Source organism: Alosa alosa, chromosome 6 (genome assembly GCF_017589495.1).
Source record: "Alosa alosa isolate M-15738 ecotype Scorff River chromosome 6, AALO_Geno_1.1, whole genome shotgun sequence".
Lineage (NCBI taxonomy): Eukaryota > Metazoa > Chordata > Actinopteri > Clupeiformes > Clupeidae > Alosa > Alosa alosa.
The window spans coordinates 26,869,917-26,892,123 of NC_063194.1; the positions used below are offsets into that span (position 1 = coordinate 26,869,917).

At 39.6% G+C, this 22,207-nt stretch overlaps 1 protein-coding gene across 2 annotated transcripts in view; it reads left to right on the top strand.

The window, feature by feature from the left end:
• The window catches only part of npnta (nephronectin a), a 36,693-nt gene extending 16,890 nt beyond the window's left edge, over positions 1-19,803 (top strand). For both annotated transcript variants that reach the window (XM_048244725.1, XM_048244726.1), the window contains 7 exons: positions 3,442-3,561; positions 6,938-7,072; positions 13,698-14,114; positions 14,309-14,398; positions 17,596-17,694; positions 18,897-19,156; positions 19,352-19,803. In XM_048244725.1, coding sequence (XP_048100682.1) covers positions 3,442-3,561; positions 6,938-7,072; positions 13,698-14,114; positions 14,309-14,398; positions 17,596-17,694; positions 18,897-19,156; positions 19,352-19,459 — 1,229 coding nt within the window. In that variant the 3' untranslated portion in view covers positions 19,460-19,803. The remainder of the gene's footprint in view (positions 1-3,441; positions 3,562-6,937; positions 7,073-13,697; positions 14,115-14,308; positions 14,399-17,595; positions 17,695-18,896; positions 19,157-19,351) is intronic.
• Positions 19,804-22,207: the final 2,404 nt, after the last annotated feature.

The following is a 22,207-nucleotide window of genomic DNA, read 5'->3' on the forward strand; positions in this document are numbered from 1 at the left end:
TAAATTGCATTATCCACACTCAATTCTCACTGGTATCTGCTAGACAACAAGTACCAAAACATGATTAGTTCATAGATTTCACATGTAAAATTCATTTTATACAACCCCACCTCCATCTTGCCTGTTTATAATTCTGAGAAATTCTTGATTGTTTGTGTTATGTTTATGTTATGTGTGTGTGTGTGTGTGAGTGTGTGAGTGTGTGTGTGTGTGTGTGTGTGTGTGTGTGTGTGTGTGTGTGTGTGTGTGTGTGTGTGTGTGCGTGCTTGCTTGTGTTTGTGCCTGCGTATGTGCCTGTGCATGCAAGCGTACATATGTCTACTGTGTGAGTATGTGTCATACGTATGATTACTGTGAATGTATGTGTGTGTGTGTGTGTGTGTGTGTGTGTGTGTGTGTGTGTGTGTGTATCTGTTTGTGCACATGTGTGCACATGAAATGGGTTAACATGACCCCTGGAGGCAAACATACGGAAAAAAATGGTCATCCTAGGCCCTACAGTTCTCAAGATATTCACAGAGAACTGTGTCTGCCCTACCCTCCTTTCGGGGGTCCAGTCCAGCGGGGGGCTACAAAAAAAAAAAAAAAAAGACAGTTCCATGCTATCCATGTGGGGGTACATGCCCACCAAGTTTCGTGTACCCGGTCTTTCAGTGTCCGGGAATCCTTGTTGGTGTATCGTCACTAAATGTACACATAAATTATTTTATTGTAAGGCCCCCATGAACGAAAGTACACAAAACTTGGCATGCATTCGGAGGGTGTCATAATGATCCTACACTTTTAATTTTGTGCAGTTTTGACCTTGTCAGCCAGAGATATTGTGATGAAAAACACCACATTTTTTGCTTTTTAATTTTTAACTAGGTGGCGCTATACATGAAATAAGTGGTAATGGGATGGGTTGACATGCCCCTTAAGACCAACATACATAAAAAAGATGGACCTCCTAGGCCCTACGGTTCTCGAGATATTCACAGAAAACTGTCTCCGGCCACCTACAGGCCAGTTGGTGTATTGTAACATAAATTAATTTATTGTGTGGCCCCCATGAACGGAATTCCACAAAACTTGGCGTGCATACAGAGGGTGTCATAATGATCATACACTTCCAATTTCGTGCAGTTTTGACTATGTTAGGTCACAGATACCTTCAATTACAACACCTCATTTTTACTTTTTGTGTTTAACTAGGTGGCTATACATGAAATGAGTGGTTATGGAATGGGTTGTCATGGCCCCTTGAGATCAACATACAAAATAAAATGGTCCTCCTAAACCCCACGGTTTTCGAGATATTCACAGAAAACTGTGTCTCGCCCTACCCTCCTTCGGGGGTCCAGTCAAGCCGGGGGTTACAGATCAAAACGAAAACGATGGTTCCATGCTATCCATGTGGGGTTACATGCCCACCAAGTTTCGTGTACCCCGGTCTTTCAGTGTCCCGGGACTCATTGACTGAAATTTGGGCATGCGAAAAAAAAAAAAAAAAAAATCTGACTAAACCTATATGACCGCTGGCGCCGGGCGGTCATAATAAGTAGTTCTATCTGGAAGCTCTTTCTGAAACAGCATGGGGTCGCTAGCTTAGCCACTTTTTAGAGTTTAACACGTTTTTTAACAGCTTTCAGTAGACTACCACTGTTACATATATCACATAGGTATCCCTTACATTTTTGTACATTGTTGCACATTCCAACATAAGGAAGCAGTTATGAGAAACGTTCTTCTAACTCCCTGTCTAAAACCAACGTGATAGCAGCTTCAAACAAGCGGCAGCAGCCATCGATATATATATATTTTTTAAACCCGGCTTCAACAGGGTACTCTATCGTCATCGTGCAAAGCCCGCCTCAACGGTTCTGATTGGTGCCTAGATTTAAGGAAAAATTGGAAATGGGCTAGAATGGGCTCTTGGCCAGACAGACTTTCAGAGCAAATCTCAAATTTGCCGGAAGTTCGTCTGGGTTTAAGGCTAGGATTTCCATATATTTTTGCTGAATCATTTTACCCTTTACTTTTACAAGCTTTCTGGGGTCTGTTGTCGAGAAGCATTCCTAAAGTACAGTATGATGCTACCACCATGCTTCAAATTAGGGATGGTGCTATAGTGGTTATATGCAGTGTTTGGTGTCTGCATCTATAACTAGTCTGATGGTCAAAAAGCTCAATTTAGGTCTCATCAGACCAAAGAACCTTCTTCCAATTCACCTTGGAGTCTTCCACATGTCTTTGGGCGGACTTTAGTCAAGATTTAATAAGAGCTTTGCCACTCACCTATAGAACTTTTCTGATGACTGAAGAACTTGGGCAATAGTTGTTGCAGAGTTTCTCCCATCTCAGCTGCTGAGGCTTTTGACCCCTTTAGAGTTGTCATAGGTGCCATGGTGGCCACCCCCACCAGTATACTTCTTGAACAGTCACACATATACACAGCACACAACACAACACACACATGCACACACTCATTTACACACAGAAAAGTTGCAAGAGTTGGGGATGGAGTAGGAGATGGAGACAAATTGACAAGCGTGATTGTCAATGCGTGCGGAGAGAATGTGCAGGACTGAGGTGAAAATATCCAAGGGGGTGAATACTTTTTATAGGCACTGTATATAGGAGAAACATGGGCAACTTTAGTAAGGTATACCTCAAAAGTTGACTGTGAAATCATGTGTGTAAGCCTATATAAAATAGAGAGTGACGTCACCAGTCGAAATAGCTGTACCCCCGAAGCTCACGGGATAATTCGCACTGATTCAATCACCCAAAATTACAAAGTATATTATATAAATGTTTTTCTATAAGTACATGCATTTTGTAGATATTATGACGTTGTGTATATATGTATATACTGTAAGTGTTTTGTAAATCTATGTAATTATGGCTTAAGCCTATCACTCTGGTGGGTCATGTGACCTTTTGTACTTGTTTAAATATGGCGACAGTCTGTCTGATATTCAAGTCTGATGAAGAGCGTATAAGCTCGAAACGTTTACACACTGGTGAAAGTCAATAAAAAATCCCTGATGGGAGCAAGTGTGCGGACATTCCACCCTTTTTTCCTTTTGATAGCCTAGCACTTTTTGTCCAGCACCTGCCTTGGATGTGCGCACCAACTAACTACTTTTCTTTTAAATAACAATTCCTTGATAAGATTTTTTTCCCCCACAGGATAAATGTACTCTAACTAAAAGTTGGATTTTTCTCATGGTTTCATTTTGAAATTAACATAGTAGGTCCACATTTCTTTCTGCATTTCTTACAGCCCTTTGTACTCATCTTTACCAGGGGTGGTATCTGTACAGCATATAACACTGTATAGCTACAGTAGCTGTGCTGCATTTACAGAGGGAAAAGAGAGAGAGAGAGAGTTAGATAAAATAGATAGACAGATTGATACTTGTCTCACCTATTTTTTCCATGTTATAATTCATTCAGATGTCCACATTTGTGCAATGGCAAACTGTCAGTATGGATGTGACGTGGTGAGAGGGGAGGTGCACTGTCAATGTCCATCTCCTGGATTACATCTTGCCCCAGATGGGAGGACATGTGTGGGTTTGTATTCATTTTAATGTAATCACTAAAAAATCACAATTTTTTGTCATATAAATCCCATGACACATTCCATATACCACTAACAACTGTTGGTTAACAGTTATGTTAACAATAGAATAATGTATTTGAAGCAAACTTCATAAATATACGCATAGTTTTGGTGTTATCATTATTATTATTATTATTATTATTATTATTATTATTATTATTATTATTATTAGCCTAAATGATCATTATTATTGATTATGTTGATGATGTAATAATTGATTGTAATTGTAAACTTCAGTAGGGTGAAAGCCATAGGGAAGAAACTTCCTCTGAACCTGCTGGTTCGGGTGCGGAGAGACCTGTATCGCCTCCCGGAGGGGAGTGGGGTGAACAGTCTGTGGTTGGAATGAGAACAGACTTTGATGATGCTGCGCACCTTACGCAAGCATTGTTTGCCCTGGATGGCCTCGATGGAGGGAAGTGAGGAACCAGAGATGCGTTGGGCAGTTTTCACCACCCTCTGCAGTGCTTTCTGGTCGGAGGCAGAGCAGTTGCCATACCATACTGTGACACAGTTGGTGAGGATGCTCTCGATGGTGCAGTGGTAGAAGTTCACCAGGATCAGAGGACACAGGTGGAGTCCTCTGATCCTGGTGGAATTCACCAAGCGTTAGATTGTTGACCCACTAATAGGGAACGTGAGTTAGTTAGTTTTACCCTACTGATGATGTGTTGTTGCAATGGTAATCCTGCTCAGTACGAGAGGAACCGCAGGTTCAGATCCTGGTGACTAAAGAGTCTTTAGTCTCCTCAGGAAGAAGACGCTGGTGAGCCTTCTTGATCAGGGTAGAGGTGTTGAAGGTCCAAAAGAGGTCCTCAGAGATATGGACACCCAGAAATTTGAAGCTGGTGACACGCTCCACCTCAGTCCCGTTGATGAGGATGGGGGTGTGAGTGCTAGCTTTTAACTTCCTGAAGTCCACAATGAGCTCTTTGGTCTTCTTGGTGTTGAGAGCCAGGTTTTTGTCGGTGCACCACAATGTTAAGTGCTGGACCTCCTCCCTGTAGGCCTTCTCATCGTTGTTGCTGATGAGACCAATAACCGTAGAGTCGTCTGCAAACTTGACAATGGCGCTAGAGCCATGTACAGGTGTGCAGTCGTAGGTGAAGAGGGAGTGAAGGAGAGGGCTCAGCACACAGTCCTGTGGTACGCCGTTGTTCAGGGTGTTGGGGTGAGGGTGTCTAACCTAACAGACTGCGGTCTGTTGGTTAGGAAATCAAGAATCCAGTTACAGAGGGAGGTATTGATGCCCAGTTCACTGAGTTTGGTGATCATTTTGGAGGGGATGATGGTGTTGAATGCTGAACTAAAGTAAACAAACAGCATTCACACATAGGTGTTGCTATTGTCAAGGTGGGACAGGGCGGAGTGAAGTGTCGTCGAGGTGGCATCCTCCTGTTCTGACAGTAGGACAGTAGGTGAATTGGAAGGGGTCCAGTGAGGGTGGTAAGCAGGTCTTGAGGTGGGCCAGGACCAGCCTCTCGAAGCACTTCATGATGGTGGGGGTGAGCAACTGGACGGAGGTCATTAAGGCTCGTTTCAGTGGAGTATTTTGTCACTGGCATGAGGGAGGTGGTTTTAAAGCATGCAGGGACAGCTGCCTGGGCTAGTGACAGGTTAAATATGTCAGTCCAAACCTCAGCCAGCTGCACAGCACAGGCCCTGAGGACGCATCCGGTGGTAGGGTGAAGTTAATAGCTTTGTAGTCTGTGATGGCCTGGATGCCTTGCCACATGCGGCAGGGGTCAGAGTTGTTCTTGAAATGATCCTTGATCCTTAGCTTGTGGTTGTGCTTGGCTTTTTTGATACCCCTTTTCATGTTATCCCTGGATGAGCTACATGTATAGGCCTGATTATCACCTGATCTGAATGCAATGTCTTGTGCCTTCAACAGGAGTCTGACTTTACTGTTCATCCATGGGTCTGATTAGGGAAAGTGGTGATCCCTTTGAGGGTGATAACACAGTTGATGTTGGAGTTGATACAGTCCAGAACGGAGGAGGCGTATGAGTCAATGTCTGTGTGGGAGTCCGGGGTGGCCTGAGTGGCAAACACTCTCTAGTCAGTGTTTTCAAAACACTGCTGAAGTGCCGAGTCAGCTCCCTCTGGCCATACTTTTACTTATCTCACTGTGGGTTTCACACGTTTGATGAGTGCTGAGTACTTGGGCAGTAGAAACAATGAGGTGATCAGAGTGTCCTAGGTGGGGGAGGGGAACGGCTTTATATGCCTCAGCAATGTTCGTGTAGACATGGTCCAAAGTCTTGTCTCCTAGTGGGTCATGATTTTGATGGAATTTAGGCAGTACAGTCTTGAAATCACCTGTGACAATGTAGGCTGCCTTGGGATGCAGAGTTTGTTGTTTACTGATAGCAGAATTCAGTTCTTTCATTGCAAGCTTAGCGTTAGCATCCAGTGGTATATAGGCAGCTGTCACAACAGTAGATGTAAACTCTCTGGGCAGATAGGAAGGTCTACACTTAACCATGAGATACTCTAGGTTAGCTGAGCAATGACTCTTGGTGATTGTAGTGTCCATACACCAAGTTTTGTTTACATAAATGCACAAACCCCCACCTGTGTCTTTCTGGGAAAATCATGATGTTGCAGTCCATAACCAGTCTGTGTGTGATGATCCGCAGCTGCTGTTCATCCATTTTGTTCGCCAGGGAGCGAACATTGGCGAGGAAAAAAGGCTTGGAAGAGTGAGTCAATGTGGAGTTAGCTTTAGCCTGGCTCGAACTCCTCTGTGAGAGCCCCTTTACGTTTTCTGGTCCGTCTGAAGTTCCAGCAGAGTTCGTAGGTCTCGCTGATTTAGCAATCTCTGGGATTACGCTGAGAAAGATGTCGGGATTGCAGGAACCAATGTCCAAAGGTTCCTGTCGGCTGTACGATACGTACGCTAAATTGTTTTTAGCGAAAATACTTGAAATAAACAAGCATATTACCACTAATTCGCAAAATCTGGAGAGACATGGGGCGTCGCGATGCGTCCGTGCCGCCATCTTACCTTTCTTTTGTTAGTCTTGTCGCAGAGGATTCAATTAAAATAGTACCCTCAGCCTCAATTTTTTAAGTGTAAACAGTATAGGGATTCATTTTTAGCCCTTGGCTCAATAAAAACAAGGTGCACATTTTCTCACCAAGCAAAGTGTCAAGGAGGCAAGTAAAAGTGTCTTTATTATTTGTCAATTAATTTATATACAGTATACTGTAATATCCATTGAACTCTCTGATTCTGATGGCTAAGAATAAGTGATCTTCCCTCTAGGTAACTGAATGAACTATGAAACTTTGATTGATGAGTAAAATGGCCTTATTTTATAGATGTAGATGAGTGTGCAGCTGGTCTTGCTGTGTGCCCCAGGTTTCGCAAATGCATCAACAGCTTTGGGAGCTACATCTGCAGATGCTATGAGGGCTTGGTCCTGCAGTTCATCAATGGAAAATATCAATGTATTGGTAAGAGGCTTTGAACATGTCAATGTCAAAATGTGCTAGTTTAAGTAGCCTAGCTACTTTTACAACTAGGTTGCCAGGATTTTCGGGTTCCAAAGAAAAATAATCCCTTTGAGAGATTAAATGGGATTTCAGGAAATCATCAAAATAACACACATTAATTAACTGCTTGAGATATTTGATACCTTTCAATAAAATGCATGTGTATTTTGTCTCCATATGGACTTTAGATCCATTATATCTAAAATATGACTGTTGCTATGCCTCTGCTACATGCAAAAAACAATAAAGTCAAGCTATAAGTCAAGTCACTTGGCTAATGCCTCACCAGTTTCATACAATGAACAGAAGCTAATTGATTAGTCACACAGTTTATTTGCAGAAAAAAATTGTATTGATACAATCTATTGTTTAGTAAAACAGATGTTTTGGACACAGTGGACCTATGAACGGATTTTGAGCCACTGGGCCACTGGGGAACAGTGTTGGTCAAGTTACTTGGAAAAAGTAATTAGTTACTGATTACTAATTACTTTTCCAAGAAAGCAATCCAGTTACTTTACTGATTACTTATTTTCAAAAGTAATTAGTTACTTTACTAATTACTTTACTTAGTTACTTTTCAAAAACACACTTGCTATACACAACCTGAATACGCTTTTTTTAAAACTTGTTTTTATTAGTTTCAATCTTAACTATGCACATTGCATCAAACAAAATGTATTGTATAAAATGTAACATAAAATTAAATGCACCAGTCTCTCAAAATCTTTTTGGTGCGTATACTCCTTCATTCGAATAGATGTAAATAAAATACAGCAATAAAATAATTAAAACCAAAGTCTCTATTAACATGTGCAGTGCCGCTGCTGGCTATTTTGGTGCCTAAAGCAGAACTGCTTTGTGGTGCCCCCCCCCCCCTCCCAAATAAATAAATAAAATTATATTGTAATATATATTATTTAAATGATAATAATGACAGTCATTTAGTTAGTTTAAAATATTGATTTCTTAAGAAATACTACTAATTTGATGCAGTTTAACTCATTTATAAATGGTGCGCTGTCACTTTAAGAGCGTCTACACGCTCTCATAATGATCAGCTCCATTCAAATATAAGCCTATGGCTAGTCCACAAACTCCACATTTAGCACAATATTAGCAATAGGCATGATATTAAGTTGGTATAAACAGCTAGCTAGACATTTTCTGTTTGCAATTAAAAGTGATATATTAGCCTGGTAGCCACCTATCTGAGTGGAATGTGTTTCAATCGGCATATGCTACTGTGCTTCATGTAAATGCTTAGTTTAAAAAAAACGAATTATTGAAGACTCAACAGTCCCATTACAAAAAGGCAAAGACCACATTATATTTTTGTCCATTTACCAAATCACAGTGAATGCAGCCAAAATATTAAAATGCCCTGGCTCCTTTTATAAAGGGCCAGTAGGCTAAGGGAACCGGCGACGTCACTCTTAAGTCTATTTTCACCCGTTTAGCAGGAGAGGGGCCCTCTGTTGCTGCAGCGGTCATGTCGGGATCTGGGGGTGTCTCAATTAGTTTCACAGTCCCTGTGCGGCTTGCTAGGTGCTTGCTCAGATTCGAGGTGAAATTTTTCTTCCCACGCAGAGTGTACAGCTTTAATGTTTTTTTCATAATGTCTGAACTGCCATGAATTAAATGCTGTAGATTAGATGTGTTATTGATCTTATATTAAGATTAAAAAATCTATTTGGTATTGTTGTTAGTATGAAAAGACTTACCTAGCGCCCTCTCAAAAGATTATTTTGACTTAATTTAAGAAGACTTTAACTTATTTTAAGGAGTCTTATCAAGACAAATTTGCTCAATGCACTGGCAGACAAATGTGCTTGTTTTCAAGATGAGATGTCTTAAAATAAGTACATTTTTTTTTTTTATTAACAACTAGTTTTTTTTATCTTGATATAAGATTAAAGGAATTATCCGGAGTAAAATGCACTTTAGATCAATTAATACACACGTTGAGTTGACATCAAAATCATGTCATTCGGATGTGTTTTGAGAAAGTTCGATTTTACCGTTTTTAGTCAAAACTCGTTAGCGTGGAAGTGAGAAGGGCATATTATTTCGCCGCTACAAAACGCTATTTTTATACCTCTTCTACAGTTCCAAACAACATTACACTTTCGTGGTAGTGAGTAGAGCGTCCCTAAAGCCAAACCGAAGTATCCCGAGGTCTTTATGTGGTCGGATAGAGAGTCCAGAATGAATTTCATTAAGCCAGTACCTTTCCGGAAATGTTGCCATCTTTGCTGCCATCTTTAAGGGAAAGTCCATAGGAGTCGATTGCCGAAATTCACAAACAACAATGTGTAATGTTGTTTGGAACTGTAGAAGAGGTATAAAAATAGCGTTTTGTAGCGGCGAAATAATATGCCCTTCTCACTTCCACGCTAACGAGTTTTGACTAAAAACGGTAAAATCGAACTTTCTCAAAACACATCCGAATGACATGATTTTGATGTCAACTCAACGTATGTACTCCCAATCATCCGTAAATTGATCTAAAGTGCATTTTACTCCGGATAATTCCTTTAATAACACTTGGTTAGATTTTGTTAGATAAGCAGTTTTTGCAGTGTAATCCCTTACTTTACTCGTTATTTGAAATAAGTAATTGGATTACAGTAACGCCTTACTTCTAACGCGTTACTGCCCATCACTGCTGGGGAAAGACACAAAAAACCCTTAAATGATGACTGATGGCGAGTTTTGTGGAAAAGAAATGGACAGATTTAGATTTACATATGTGTGTAACCATCAACAGATTCAAGGTATCTTGCTTTGAAAAAATTACAAAACATGTTTATCACACATAGCGTAACTAAGTAGACTAAGGGCCCCCATTCACATGGGAATAACATATAACCCATGGTATACCATTGAGGGGCCCTTTTTTGAAATAAGTAAAATTTCTAAGTAAAATCGGCGCCTTTCTCCGCCCCCTACCGCAATTTACGAACGTCCACAACTGAACGCCATACATACAAGTGCAGTTGAATGAAGTTAACTGATGTCAACAAGCAGGGAGATAATGAATATCAGTAGTTCTACTTAAACTACTTTTGCACACAGGCTATGGAAGATTGGTCAAATCTAGCAAATAGGAAAGTTTAAGTGGATAATGTGAAAGTAAAAGTAAGACATTTGAAAAGCCAACGAAAGTTAAGGTTGCTTTTGATAAAGTGCAAAGACACAAAACTGGTGCTCTGAATAGCGATTCTGTTGTCTTTGAAAGTTCCTCTTATTGACGCATTTAACTGTAATTTGGATTAACCCCTGCTTTACCAGACCGTAATATTTCACTGCAAAACAGACGTGCACTTTCATGGGCAGTTTTCGTACATAAAGGGGAATACCTAATGAAGCGCATTTTACCCTTGTACTGCGCATTTTACCACAGCATATTCTGTGTTATAGCTATGAACACATACAATGGCTCGTTTGAAAGGTGAGACTTTAAGCTCTCAGTGGATGCAAACCGTGTATTTCTACACGCTTCTGTTCCTGAGAAATCGCAAGCTAAACAGTGGCTAGTTTTCACCAAAATCGCTGTTGTTTTCCTAGAAATGGAGATATAACGTCTTTCATGAAATATGAAGTGTTGCCTGTAAAGTTTCCGGGAAGTGACCTTGCGAGACAGCCACCTAGTGATAGACCCACGAAAATGGCCTGGTTTTGAGCTGACGTGCATGCGTCACTGATTCGACCCAAAGCGGCAACCGAGTTAAGATAAGTGCGTTTTCATGAGTTTTCGATCGTCATATATTTCATTTCCATTCATCACAGAGTTCCCAAAATCATAAGGTGTGTTAGAGTGTCTAGTTTCGTAATTAAAAAAAAAGAAGCTAAAAACGTCATATTAAGTTTTTGCCACTCAACGCATGGGAAGGAAAAACATAATATTACGTTTTTGGCACTCAAATGGACCCTATCTTATGCCCAGCTCATTGCAGCGCCAGGTGGGATGAAATGTATCTTTACTAGTTAGTGACCAACACAGTTAGCATCAACTTGCACACATGAGAACCTATGGGTGTGTTGGTGAAAAAAATAGGTATGGTCAGGCAGATCGTTGGTCTATAGGGCTCAACAGTGACCACCCACTCTGAAAATTTGATTATAAGGTATAATAGGCCTATTGTAACCGTCCAAGGGAGACTGAAAACCAGCTATGTGACGATGAAGCGATTGTATATACTATGTAGACGCCACAAGTTTATATGATATTAACCTTGTTTTAAGAAAAACATGTTTATTCACGATTCCGTGGAAAAGCACTACACTACCCAAAATTCTAAAGTGTAAAAGCAAAATCTTTGATTAGTAGAGATCACCATTGGCATGGTATTGTTTCTGACTTAAAGGGACACAAGGCAAGCCTGATGCTTTTTCTCTACGAAACTCCCCCTCACTCGGTCTGAAGCTCTTTCCCTTTTCTTTGCATCTTCTGTCAAGGGTTTTCGCTGTTTCTTCGCCGGCTCTGCCATTATACACACGTTTGCAACAATCGCTAGCATTTCGTTAGCCTGCCTCTGTGCTGTGGATGCAGGATGTAAACTGATCCTGCTTCAGTCGGCGGGTACGATACACTGAAGTTGCAAGCGGGATATTCTTCCTACAGGCAGTAGGGGCGGGCGAGAGAGTCTTCATTCTCCCTGTAATGAGTCATTTAACCATATACCGAGATACGAAGATGAGTAATTAACACGAAAACGTTGCCTGGTGTCCCTTTAACTCCCGCCTCACTGCACATTGTTTTGCTCACTTGAACAAGATGTCTACTGAAACAGTGAGGAGCAATGTGTGGGCATTCAATAAAAGTTAAATTTGCTCAGTATAAATGGTAAGAAGTCAGTCATCTTACATTCAAAAGGAAGTGTGTTAAACTGTTGTTAGGTTGGAAAACACTGGAAAATGTATAATTTGCAATGGAATGCAATCAGTAGTTTCTTTGCCCGGAAATGAATATATGTACACAATCTTGTACCTTGACCTCTTTTCATTTTTCTGTTTTTTTTTTATTAAATGTTGTATGATCACGATTCACTCCATAGATGGTCAGCCTAAGGCATGGTCTAAAATATATAGATAGATATATATCTTTATATATAGATTTTTCCAAACGTCAAATCAATGAAGAAATAAATAGGAAACTTATTTCCGGAACCTGACCCAAGGAAAAAGCTGGTGCATTATTTCACTGTTATGTTAAGTCAAGTCAACTTTATATATATATGTGCTTTACATAAACAAAAGCAAACAGGAATAGTTGATAAAAGCATAGAAGGGCAATAGTCAAAGAATAGTTTAAAAAGTAAAGAATAATAATAAAATAATAATAATAAGAAAACATAAAACACACAAGGTGATAGTACATAAAGCCATAAAAGGGCAATAATTTAAAAGTGTTTAAAAAGTATTAAAAAAATGAGTGATCAGTTAGCAGAAAGCATCTGAGAAAAGTTTCTTCATTATAATAGGAACGTGTCAATGTGTTACCATGGATATCAATCTTTTATTATAGTCCCACTTGCGGCTTGAGGCAGTTGATAATGCTGTAGTGCTTTCTGCTTTCTAGTGTATTGGGAGAATTATTGCTATTTTTATGAGACAAGAGTGTGTTACAGTAGATGGAATGATATATTTTACGGAATGCCGAAATTTTCTTTTGCAAAAACCTCATTCATTTTCCCATACTGATCTTTTTCTTTGGAACCAGGAAATGTTAACATGCAAACATTAAAAACTACAAGCTTCTGGTTGACTTCCATACTCTATGGAGTATCATTAGCAGAATAGTGTTTGTATTGGACTGGGTAATATTGCAAGTTAAGTAAGGGATAACGGCTGTCAAGGTGTCCCAATATACGGAATTAATGGATGAGGCAGAGGCACCGTTATCCTGCTTATCCACTGGTTGCCACTCTTGTATGTAGGTATAAAGCATACAGTTATAGCATACAAAGTAAACATGTGCTTCAATTTAAAGAGAACAACTCGCTCAGTTTGTTGTATAGGCCTCTTTGTTACTGACAGTGATAGTGCGTACCTGATCTGCATAGGTTACCAGGTCTGCATGATACTTCATAATAGATGATGTGTCGCCACCTTATTCGTCCAAAGTCGAGAGTACAATTCAGCTGGGTTAGATGCGTAGCAGCTCAAGCGATGCCTGAGGTAAAAGTTTTAATATTTAAAGGCCTATCGATGTTTGGCGTCTTGCCGGCTAGTTCAATATTTCAAAGACACTTGTGCGTTCCTTCCTGCACGTTGGGTCCTTCAACAGAAAACAATAAACTCAGGCGAATTATCGAACAGCAAACAACATTCTGACAAATTAAATTCTCGAAGTGCAACGGCTAATAGACCAATCAGAATTTATTTTGTGACGTATCATGCAGATCTGGTAACCCATGCAGATCAGGTACCCACAATACCAGTGGGTAGTTAGCTTGGTTACAGTTGATTCCAGTGTTGTAAAGCCATTGTTTACTATGGTTGTTATAGTTACCATTTTTAAAAAAGAGCATTGATATGGAACAGTGATTTAAAGTTTATATGAATTCTCATATCATTTTAGCTATTCCAAAGGTGATTATTGAGCCTCCAAGGCCTGGGAAAATACCACCAAAAAATAGAGTCCCTGATGCTGACCAGACAAGGATCACCAACTTACAACCACCAGTGACCATACCATCTATAGTCAAAACAACCAACTCCACTGTGTCTACTGCAGTACCTCCACCTCGAAGGAAAACAGTTCCCCATAAGCCACCTGTCCCCACACGTCAGTCCCAAAGACCCACTGTGAGAACTCCATTATTGGTCACCCCAAAACCACACTTTAGACCCTGGAGGCCACCATTTCCCATTACAAAGGCCCCATCTCTCACTCATAAGGTCAATCCCACACAGTGGCTCCCTGCTCCAACAATCACTTCCTTGGATAACAGAATAAGCAAAGTTTTCACACCAAAACAGAGAGGAGATGTTCACAGTGAGTAATAACATAGAACCACACATTTTCATTGTAATGAATGAAGGCATTGATAATTGAATGTGTTGGAAGTGTTAATGCATACATCATTTGAAGAAAGTACAATACTGTTTAATTTGTCTTAAATTAGGCTGATCTTATATAATGTACTGTACTACTATTGTACTTAGTGACCTTTCCTCTGCACTCCTCAGTACCACGTAAACAAGGCCAGGAAAATGGACCGGGTATTAATTTTGATGTTGAACTGGGAAACACTGATGAGGAAATGGGTGATGATCCAGGTAAAGTTAAAAATATATACCGGTATATATTTTTTTTTAATGTTTACAATACAGTAATTGATATGCGGTGTGTGTGGCAATGTGTCATTGCTCCCATGGATTTGCCTATCACTGCTATGTGGATAACAGTCAACTTTACTTGTCTTTCAAACCTGATGACTAGTTTCAGATAATATTTCTCTCCAAACAGCTTTTGGTGTTCCCAGCTCATACAGCTATTCCCCAACAGATTAACATCCAGTTTGACTCATCTTCACTGACCCCAACTAAATCGGCACGTGACTTGGGTGTCACAAATTATGTGACCGACTACATTTACATCTGTTAAAAATCCATTAAAAATCATGTTGGTTTATCCTCTACAACATTAGAAAGATCAGACTTTATTTGACACAAGATGCCATACAACTTCTTGTACAGGCTATGGTTCTTAACAAACTGTTACGGAGACTAAACTAAGTTAAGTTATGCAATCAAGCAGTACCTCAAAGCTAACGTTAGAATACTGTTTGGATGTCAAGTTTAGCATGCTTACTTACAGCTGCTTGTATTTCGTTACTCATGCAGGGCTCATTTTATTGACTCTGAATGTTTGCAAAATCCCGATGTAAATGGAAAAGTGTTTTCCAAGACTCAAAAGTGCTTGTCCCAAGGAGAAGTACGAACCGTTATTTGAACTATGTTATGAATTGCATCCACACATCCGCAGCCTTTTAACTATGTTTAAAAAATAATCGTTTATCCCAGCCCTACATTTAATACATTTAGGGGTTTGTCCAGTCCACATTCGAGGTGGCTTTGTTGTCAAACGTCAGGTGCCTGGCGTAAATAGGCGGCTCTTATGTTTCTTAATCAGTCATGGGTGTGTTTTGGGCGTAACATCCTTAGTGTAAACCAATGAGAATGACATCATTCCCACAGCAAGCAGCGCAACTTCAAATAGTGCATCGGTATTTTGATAGTCAGCGGTGCATTTGAAGGTATCTGCTTGCACGCAAGACCGTATGGAACAGGTATTCCACTAAACCTTGCTTTACTAAAATCTAGCATAGATTTAGTATAGACTACACACATCTGCACTCGTCTATTACTTGAACTCATATGCAAAGTGAAACTAACTTCACCGTGGTGTCATAGTCAATGACAAAACAGTTATACACAGTTAATTACTTTCACTATTGACTGACAATGAGTTACCATCGAAAACATAGCCTGAAAAAAGCAACACTTACCCCAATAATGTTCGAATGAGTGAATAAAAATCCTAAGGACATTTATCCTGCAGAGGAGTTGCTGCTTACATCTCGTGACAGTGCGTCTTCAGCTTTGCTTCATATGCGCCTTTTGCTATAGACCAGGTTTTTCTTGGTCAGTAGCGTAGTGCTTTTTAGATGGTGTAAGATAGTGTTTTTTAGATCATGCACCGGACCACATCTTATGTCATTACAGTTTTTTTTTAATTTGCTTAAGCACATTTTTTGTAACTATGGCTTTTTTTGCAAAACTCTACACACAAATAGGAAAACCTTTCACCCAATCAGCAAAACACTGTAGTTCTCTTGCAAAAGCTAACACACCTTGCTTAACTCTTCACACCTTCGTAAAAATGGTGTTTTCGTATCAAACAGTAAACACAAGCCATCACAATAGTAAGCACACAATGTGCCAACTACACACTGATGGTATGAATCAAAAACACATCTGGCTTTTGCTTTCTCTGTGCACAAGGTAGACTATGTCAGTTTGAGGTCATACTTTTGTCATAGTTCTGTAAACATACAGGGGTCCAAACTTCAAGTATTGGTGTTTATTTACACACATCAAAACAAACACAAGTGTGTTTTTCCAAGTCAAAACACAAAATAGCAATTTCAATGAGACAAAACAAATCAGTCTACATCAGGTCGTCTCTCACAAAATTTTGTCTACATCGCATGCAATGTCCTAGTCCAAGGCACCGGGGAAAATATATTCTGGAATGCCGTATCCAGGCCTGACATGACAATATCCCCACATGTAGACTGATTTTTTTACCTGTAGAAGGGCTATTCCTTACTCTTCCTCTTCCCCCTCCTCGTCCTCCTCTTGCTCCCCCTTGTCCTCTTCCTCTAACTTCACATCGTCCTTGTCATTCTCTCCCTCTCACTTCTTCACCTCCGTGTCTTCTTCCTCCTACTTCTTCACCTCCACATCCTATTCTTCAGACTCCTCTAATTCTTACTCTTCCTGCTCCCTCCATTGTACCCATTGTACATTACCTGTGGCTTATTTATAGTGCTTAGGCTGATTGCAAAGTGAACTAATTATCTAAAACAGTTTTCACATGAGAAAGTGTGCCAGAGAGTTGGCAAAATAGTGAAAATAATAGCCATACATGTGTGTAAATTTGCTAGGAGTGTGTTGATCATTTGGAAATTGAGTGTAAAGCATGAGTTGTGTTTACAGTTCCGCAAAAAGAGTGCTGTGCAGTGAATTGTGCCTACAGTTGTGCAAAGTGTGTGTTACAAAATTGCAAATTGAGTGCAAAGCAGTGTTTGTGCTTTTAGTTTTGCGAACTCAGTGAGTGGTTTTGCTATAAGTATTAATAGTTTTAGAAATTTTGCTATAAGAATCACAGTTGTGTTTAAGCATTCAGAAAAAACTGTAATTGCCACACCCCTGGGCGCATTGTTTAATAAAAGTGAAGCGCATGGCGAAAAATCCAAGTGTAAGATAGGAAATCACCAAGATAGGGCCCTTAGACTTATTTTAAGGAGTCTTATCAAGACAAATTTACTCAACGCACTGGCAGACAAATTTGCTTGCTTTAGGACAAATTTGCTTAACGCACTAGCAGACAAATTTGCTTGTTTTCAGGATGAGATGTCTTAAAAGTCAAACTTTTCTTAAATTAAGTCAAATGATTTCATGAGAAAGCGCTAGGTAAGTTTCTTTATACTGAAAAAAATACCAGCTAGTTTTTTTTCATCTTGATATTGAAGATTGGTTAGATTTTGTTAGATAACACTTGAAACACTTATTAGAGTGTTTATTAGATAAGCAGTTTTTGCAATGAACCAAATTCAAAGGCCAACTAGTTTCCATACAGTCTTCTTTGGAGGTAGATATCTATATCAGCCCTTATATAAACTGTAGTAGTAGTTCTTAATTATTGTCATCATTGGCTGCATTTTCAAATGTTACATTATATTTTCCAGAGGCTGGTGTTCTGAGCTGTACTTTTGACTATGGCCTTTGTGGGTGGATAAGGCACAGGGAAGGAGACTCACAGTGGACAATAGTAGAATATCCTTCAGGTAAAATTAATCAATTTCAAATTAAATTGAGTCTTTCTGGGTTAAAGCGTAACTTTCGGCAAAATGCAACCTAGGGTCTTTTTGTGAATGTACTCCAGTCAAACTTTAGTTTAAAAGCATAATTAGGATGGAAGCGCCACTTTTAAGATATTACGTATTGTCGCTTTCGCGTCAAATGTCCTTTTGAATGGGAGTACTAGATTTAAAATCGCTATTTTTAAAACACTAAGAAAGCTCGACACAACATGAAACTGCTCGAAGTATCACCAGGGTCTCTACACATGAACTCGAGCATTGAGAACAACATTGTTTGTGTACACAGAGTTTACTAAAAAGAAAGGTTTTCAACAACTCACGTCTTGACTGGCAAGATGGCGGTGAGCGGAAAAACCAAGTGAGTTGTTCAAAACCTTTCTTTTTAGTAAACTCTGTAATAGAGATTTTGATGCGATCATAGTATGATCACATTAAAATAGCAGTGCCCCTAGCACTCCCATTTTTTAACGACCTTTAAATGACAGTTTGACTCGGGTACATTCACAAAAAGACCCTAGGTTGCATTTTGGCGAGAGTTACGCTTTAACTCAATAATGCATTGTTAATATATGTCTTGCATTAATGGAATAATAGTATTTTAGTGACACTCACATACAGACATACACACTGACATACATTTCACCTGGATTATTGGGGGGAGAGGTACCGTCTGGGGTTTGGGGCGTGGAGCAGTTAAATGCAGGGGCTGACCTGACATAATCTATCTATATATCTATCTATCTATCTATCTATCTGTCTGTCTATCTATCTATCAATCATCTATCTATCTATCTATCTATCGATCATCTATCTGTCCATCCATCCATCTATTACATATTCTGCAGGGGGTAGTGCCTAATAAAACCAGCCTGAGCTGTGAGTAGCCTACACTCTCCACAACTTATTTGGCTAATCAGCAAGCTGGTCTAACACTACAACAAGATGGTCTGAAAGTGAAGTACCTCAAAAGTGGGCAAATCTCAGTTCCTGGGAAATACATAGCGCCAAATTTGATGTCATTGCTACAGCTAATAAGGGCTTACATTAAGTTCTTATCTACATACATTAAGTTCTTACTATCCCTAATAGTTATATTTAATGCTAAATTTGTCAGAGAAGAAAGGAGAGAAACGACACTGTTCAACTTGCTTATCTTGACTTGCTAGGTGAGAAATATCTGACTCTCCCTGAAGTCACTGTGAAGCACAGTGGAAGGGGAGCGCAGCTTCTCCTGCCTCTCATTGCACCATGGAACCAGGGCTCCATGTGTCTGTCTTTCCGACATAAGCTTGCTGGCCATCATGTGGGCATGTTGCAAGTGTTTGTGGAGAAGGGTCGACATCATAGCCCAGCAATGTGGGGTAGAACCAGGGGAAGTGGGTGGATGTCAGCCCAGATCACACTGTGGGGCAACAAACTTGAAAGTGTAAGTATAATCCTGAAACATTTGGAGAATATTGTTTGTTGCCATTTAATTTCATCATTATGTACATCAGTGTAATGTATATGATATAGACACTGAAAAATGAGAATTATGCATCAACTGGAGATTTTGTTTTTCAAAAATGTATTTTCCTTTCCTATCCATCTATCTATCTATCTATCTATCTCTTTTTCCCAGATAATTATTAAAGGTGAGCGTAGAAGAAATCGACAAGGAGAGATTGCTCTTGATGACATCACTCTAAGAAGGGGGCACTGCCCAGAAGAGTATAACCTGAGGCATTGAAACAGTCACAACAAACACATACAGAGATGTCTTGTTATGTTCCAAAGGGCAAAGATAAAATATTTCTATGATCCTCCTGCCCCTTATGCTTTATTTCTAGAGCTGTGTATTTATATATGAGGAGTCTTATTCATAATTGTTAACAGGCCATTCCAGGCAAACATGTTATTGTTAGCCTGCCTGACTTTACACTATGACAATATAATTTGGTGTTACGTTGATATTAAACAGATAATCAGAAGAAACTGATAGCCCTCTTCGTATAGCAGATAAAACATTGATTATTGTTGTAATGACTTTTAACATCACAAGTAGTCATCTGGGGCCGTATTCACAAAGAATTTTAAGGCTAAAAGTAGCTCCTAACTGGCGAATTTAGGAGAAACCCCTTAAAATAATGGGCGTGTCACTCGTAACTTTACATAACGAAACAGTGCTCCACCACATCTGTGGATTAAGCCACACAGTCAACTCAATGTAAGTAAGATAAACAAAGACGTTAATTGTTTTCAGCATTACCAGCATTGTGTATAATATGATTGTCACTTGGTGGAGAGTTAACTAACGTTAGCATAGTTAGCTAACCGCTGCTAACATGCTAGCATCGTCACGTCAGAAAAGCATGGGGCTGACTAAGACCTATTCACAAGGAATCCTAAACTGCTTTTTGTGACATTTCACGTAGCAATGCTTTGAAATGCACATGCAACTAGGAGCTCTCATGCAATAACGCCACCAACAACAACCAAAACCATTTATTATCAACATGTGAACTAAATGTAACGTTTCATTGTAAATCAAATTAAATTGTTTCTCCTCTTTGCAAACGTATGTGTCTTAATACAGATTCATTTAAAACATGTTGCAAAGATGCTGTATCAACCCGTAGGGTATTTCATTAGGCTGATAGGCTATTCGCTTTGTCTTACTCTTTATTCATTTAGGCTATACATCATTTTCTGTCTTTTGCGGCATTACTTGTGTAGCGCACGCATTCTCACCAACATGTCACCTGTCACTCATCATCGTAGGCTAGGGGAGATTTTTCTCCCGTGTTATAATCATCAGCCAATCAAGGTGGTCACTTCAGTCAAGCTCATGCATGAGTAATGACGTCAACCATAGGAACAGAGCTCTTAGAGAGATTATCTTAAAAGTTGTAATTTTTCCTTACTAAGTGTAGGTCTGAGAGGCTTTGTGAATAGGTTTTAAGAGAAAACTTCTAGCTAAAAAGTTTTAGTGCGATTTAGGAGTACTCCTAGCGGTGAGATAAAATGTTTCGTGAATACGGCCCCTGAGTTTTCTCTTAAAGGCACACTATGCAGTTTTTTTAGCTTAATGTGCAAGTTTTTTAGCTTAATTTACCTTAATTTAACAGCTTCAGAGTCATTGGAATGGTTATATGACTTTTTGAATGGTGGCCGTCTCGCTTCCCCCTAGTGCCTGTGAGCAGAAAAACCACCCTTGCAACTGTGGGCCGGCGGGCCGACGGCCTCAGTGTCAGGAAGTATAACGAGTGTAACAAATTGCTTTACTGCATCCAAATACACATATACGCTAGGCACCGGCTAGAAAAAGGTAGCGATGGAGTTTCTCAGACATTCGTCATGACAGAGCCAGCGAAAAAGAAGCAAAAACCGAGAAAACAGTAAGAAATATGCCAATACTGCATAGTTTACCTTTAAAGGTTATTCACAAAGCCTCTCAGACCTACTCTTAGAAAGGAAAAGTTACTCCTAAGATAAGATTGGCTGATGACGTGGAAATGATGGTAAGAACCGCCCCTACGATGATGAGTGACAGGTGACAGGTCTTTGCTGGTGAGAATGCGTGCGCTACAGAAGTAGGCCTACTGTGAAGAATGGAAGATTATGAATAAATAGCCTAAATGAATAAAGAGTAAGACAAAGCGAATAGCCTAGTAGCATAATGAAATACACTACGGATTGAAGCAGTAGGCCTATCTTTGCAACATGTTTTAAATTAATCTATGAAGACACGTGAATACATTCGCAAAGAGGAGAAACAATTTAATTTGATTTACAATGAAACGTTACATTTAGTTTACATGCAATGAATGGTTTTGGTTGTTGGTGGCGTAATTGCATTCCTTAGTTAGGCCTACAATGCACAATTATTCCCTCATGATTGAGAGTTCCTGTAACTGCATGTTCATTTCAAAACATTGCGACGTGAAATGCCACAAAAAGCGGCTTAGGATTGTTTGTGAATAGGTCTTAGTGAGTTAGGAGTCCTCTCGACTTACTACTTTTCGGTCTAAAATGCTACGTAAATTGGGAGTCCTAAAGTTACGAGTGACACGCCCATTATTTTACTTTTAGCCTTAAAATTCTTTGTGAATACGGGCCCAGGGGCCTTATTCACAAAGCCCTTTATCTTACTACTAGGAGTACTCCTAAATTGCACTAAAAGATTTTAGCTAGGAGTTTTCTGCTAAAAGTTATTCACAAAGCCTCTCAGACCTACTCTTAGTAAGGAAAAATGACAACTCCTGAACTAAGAGTGAGTCTTCGTTGCTATGGTGGACGTTATTACTCATGCACGAGCTTGATCGAAGTGACCACTTTCATTGGCTGATGATTATAGCGCGGGAATGATCCCAAACACCTCCCTTACGATGATGAGTAGGGGTGTCACGATTCTCCAAATCCTCGATTCGATGCAATTTTCGATTTTAAAGTCACGATTCGATTCGATTTTCGATCTTTTTTTCAACATTACTATTAA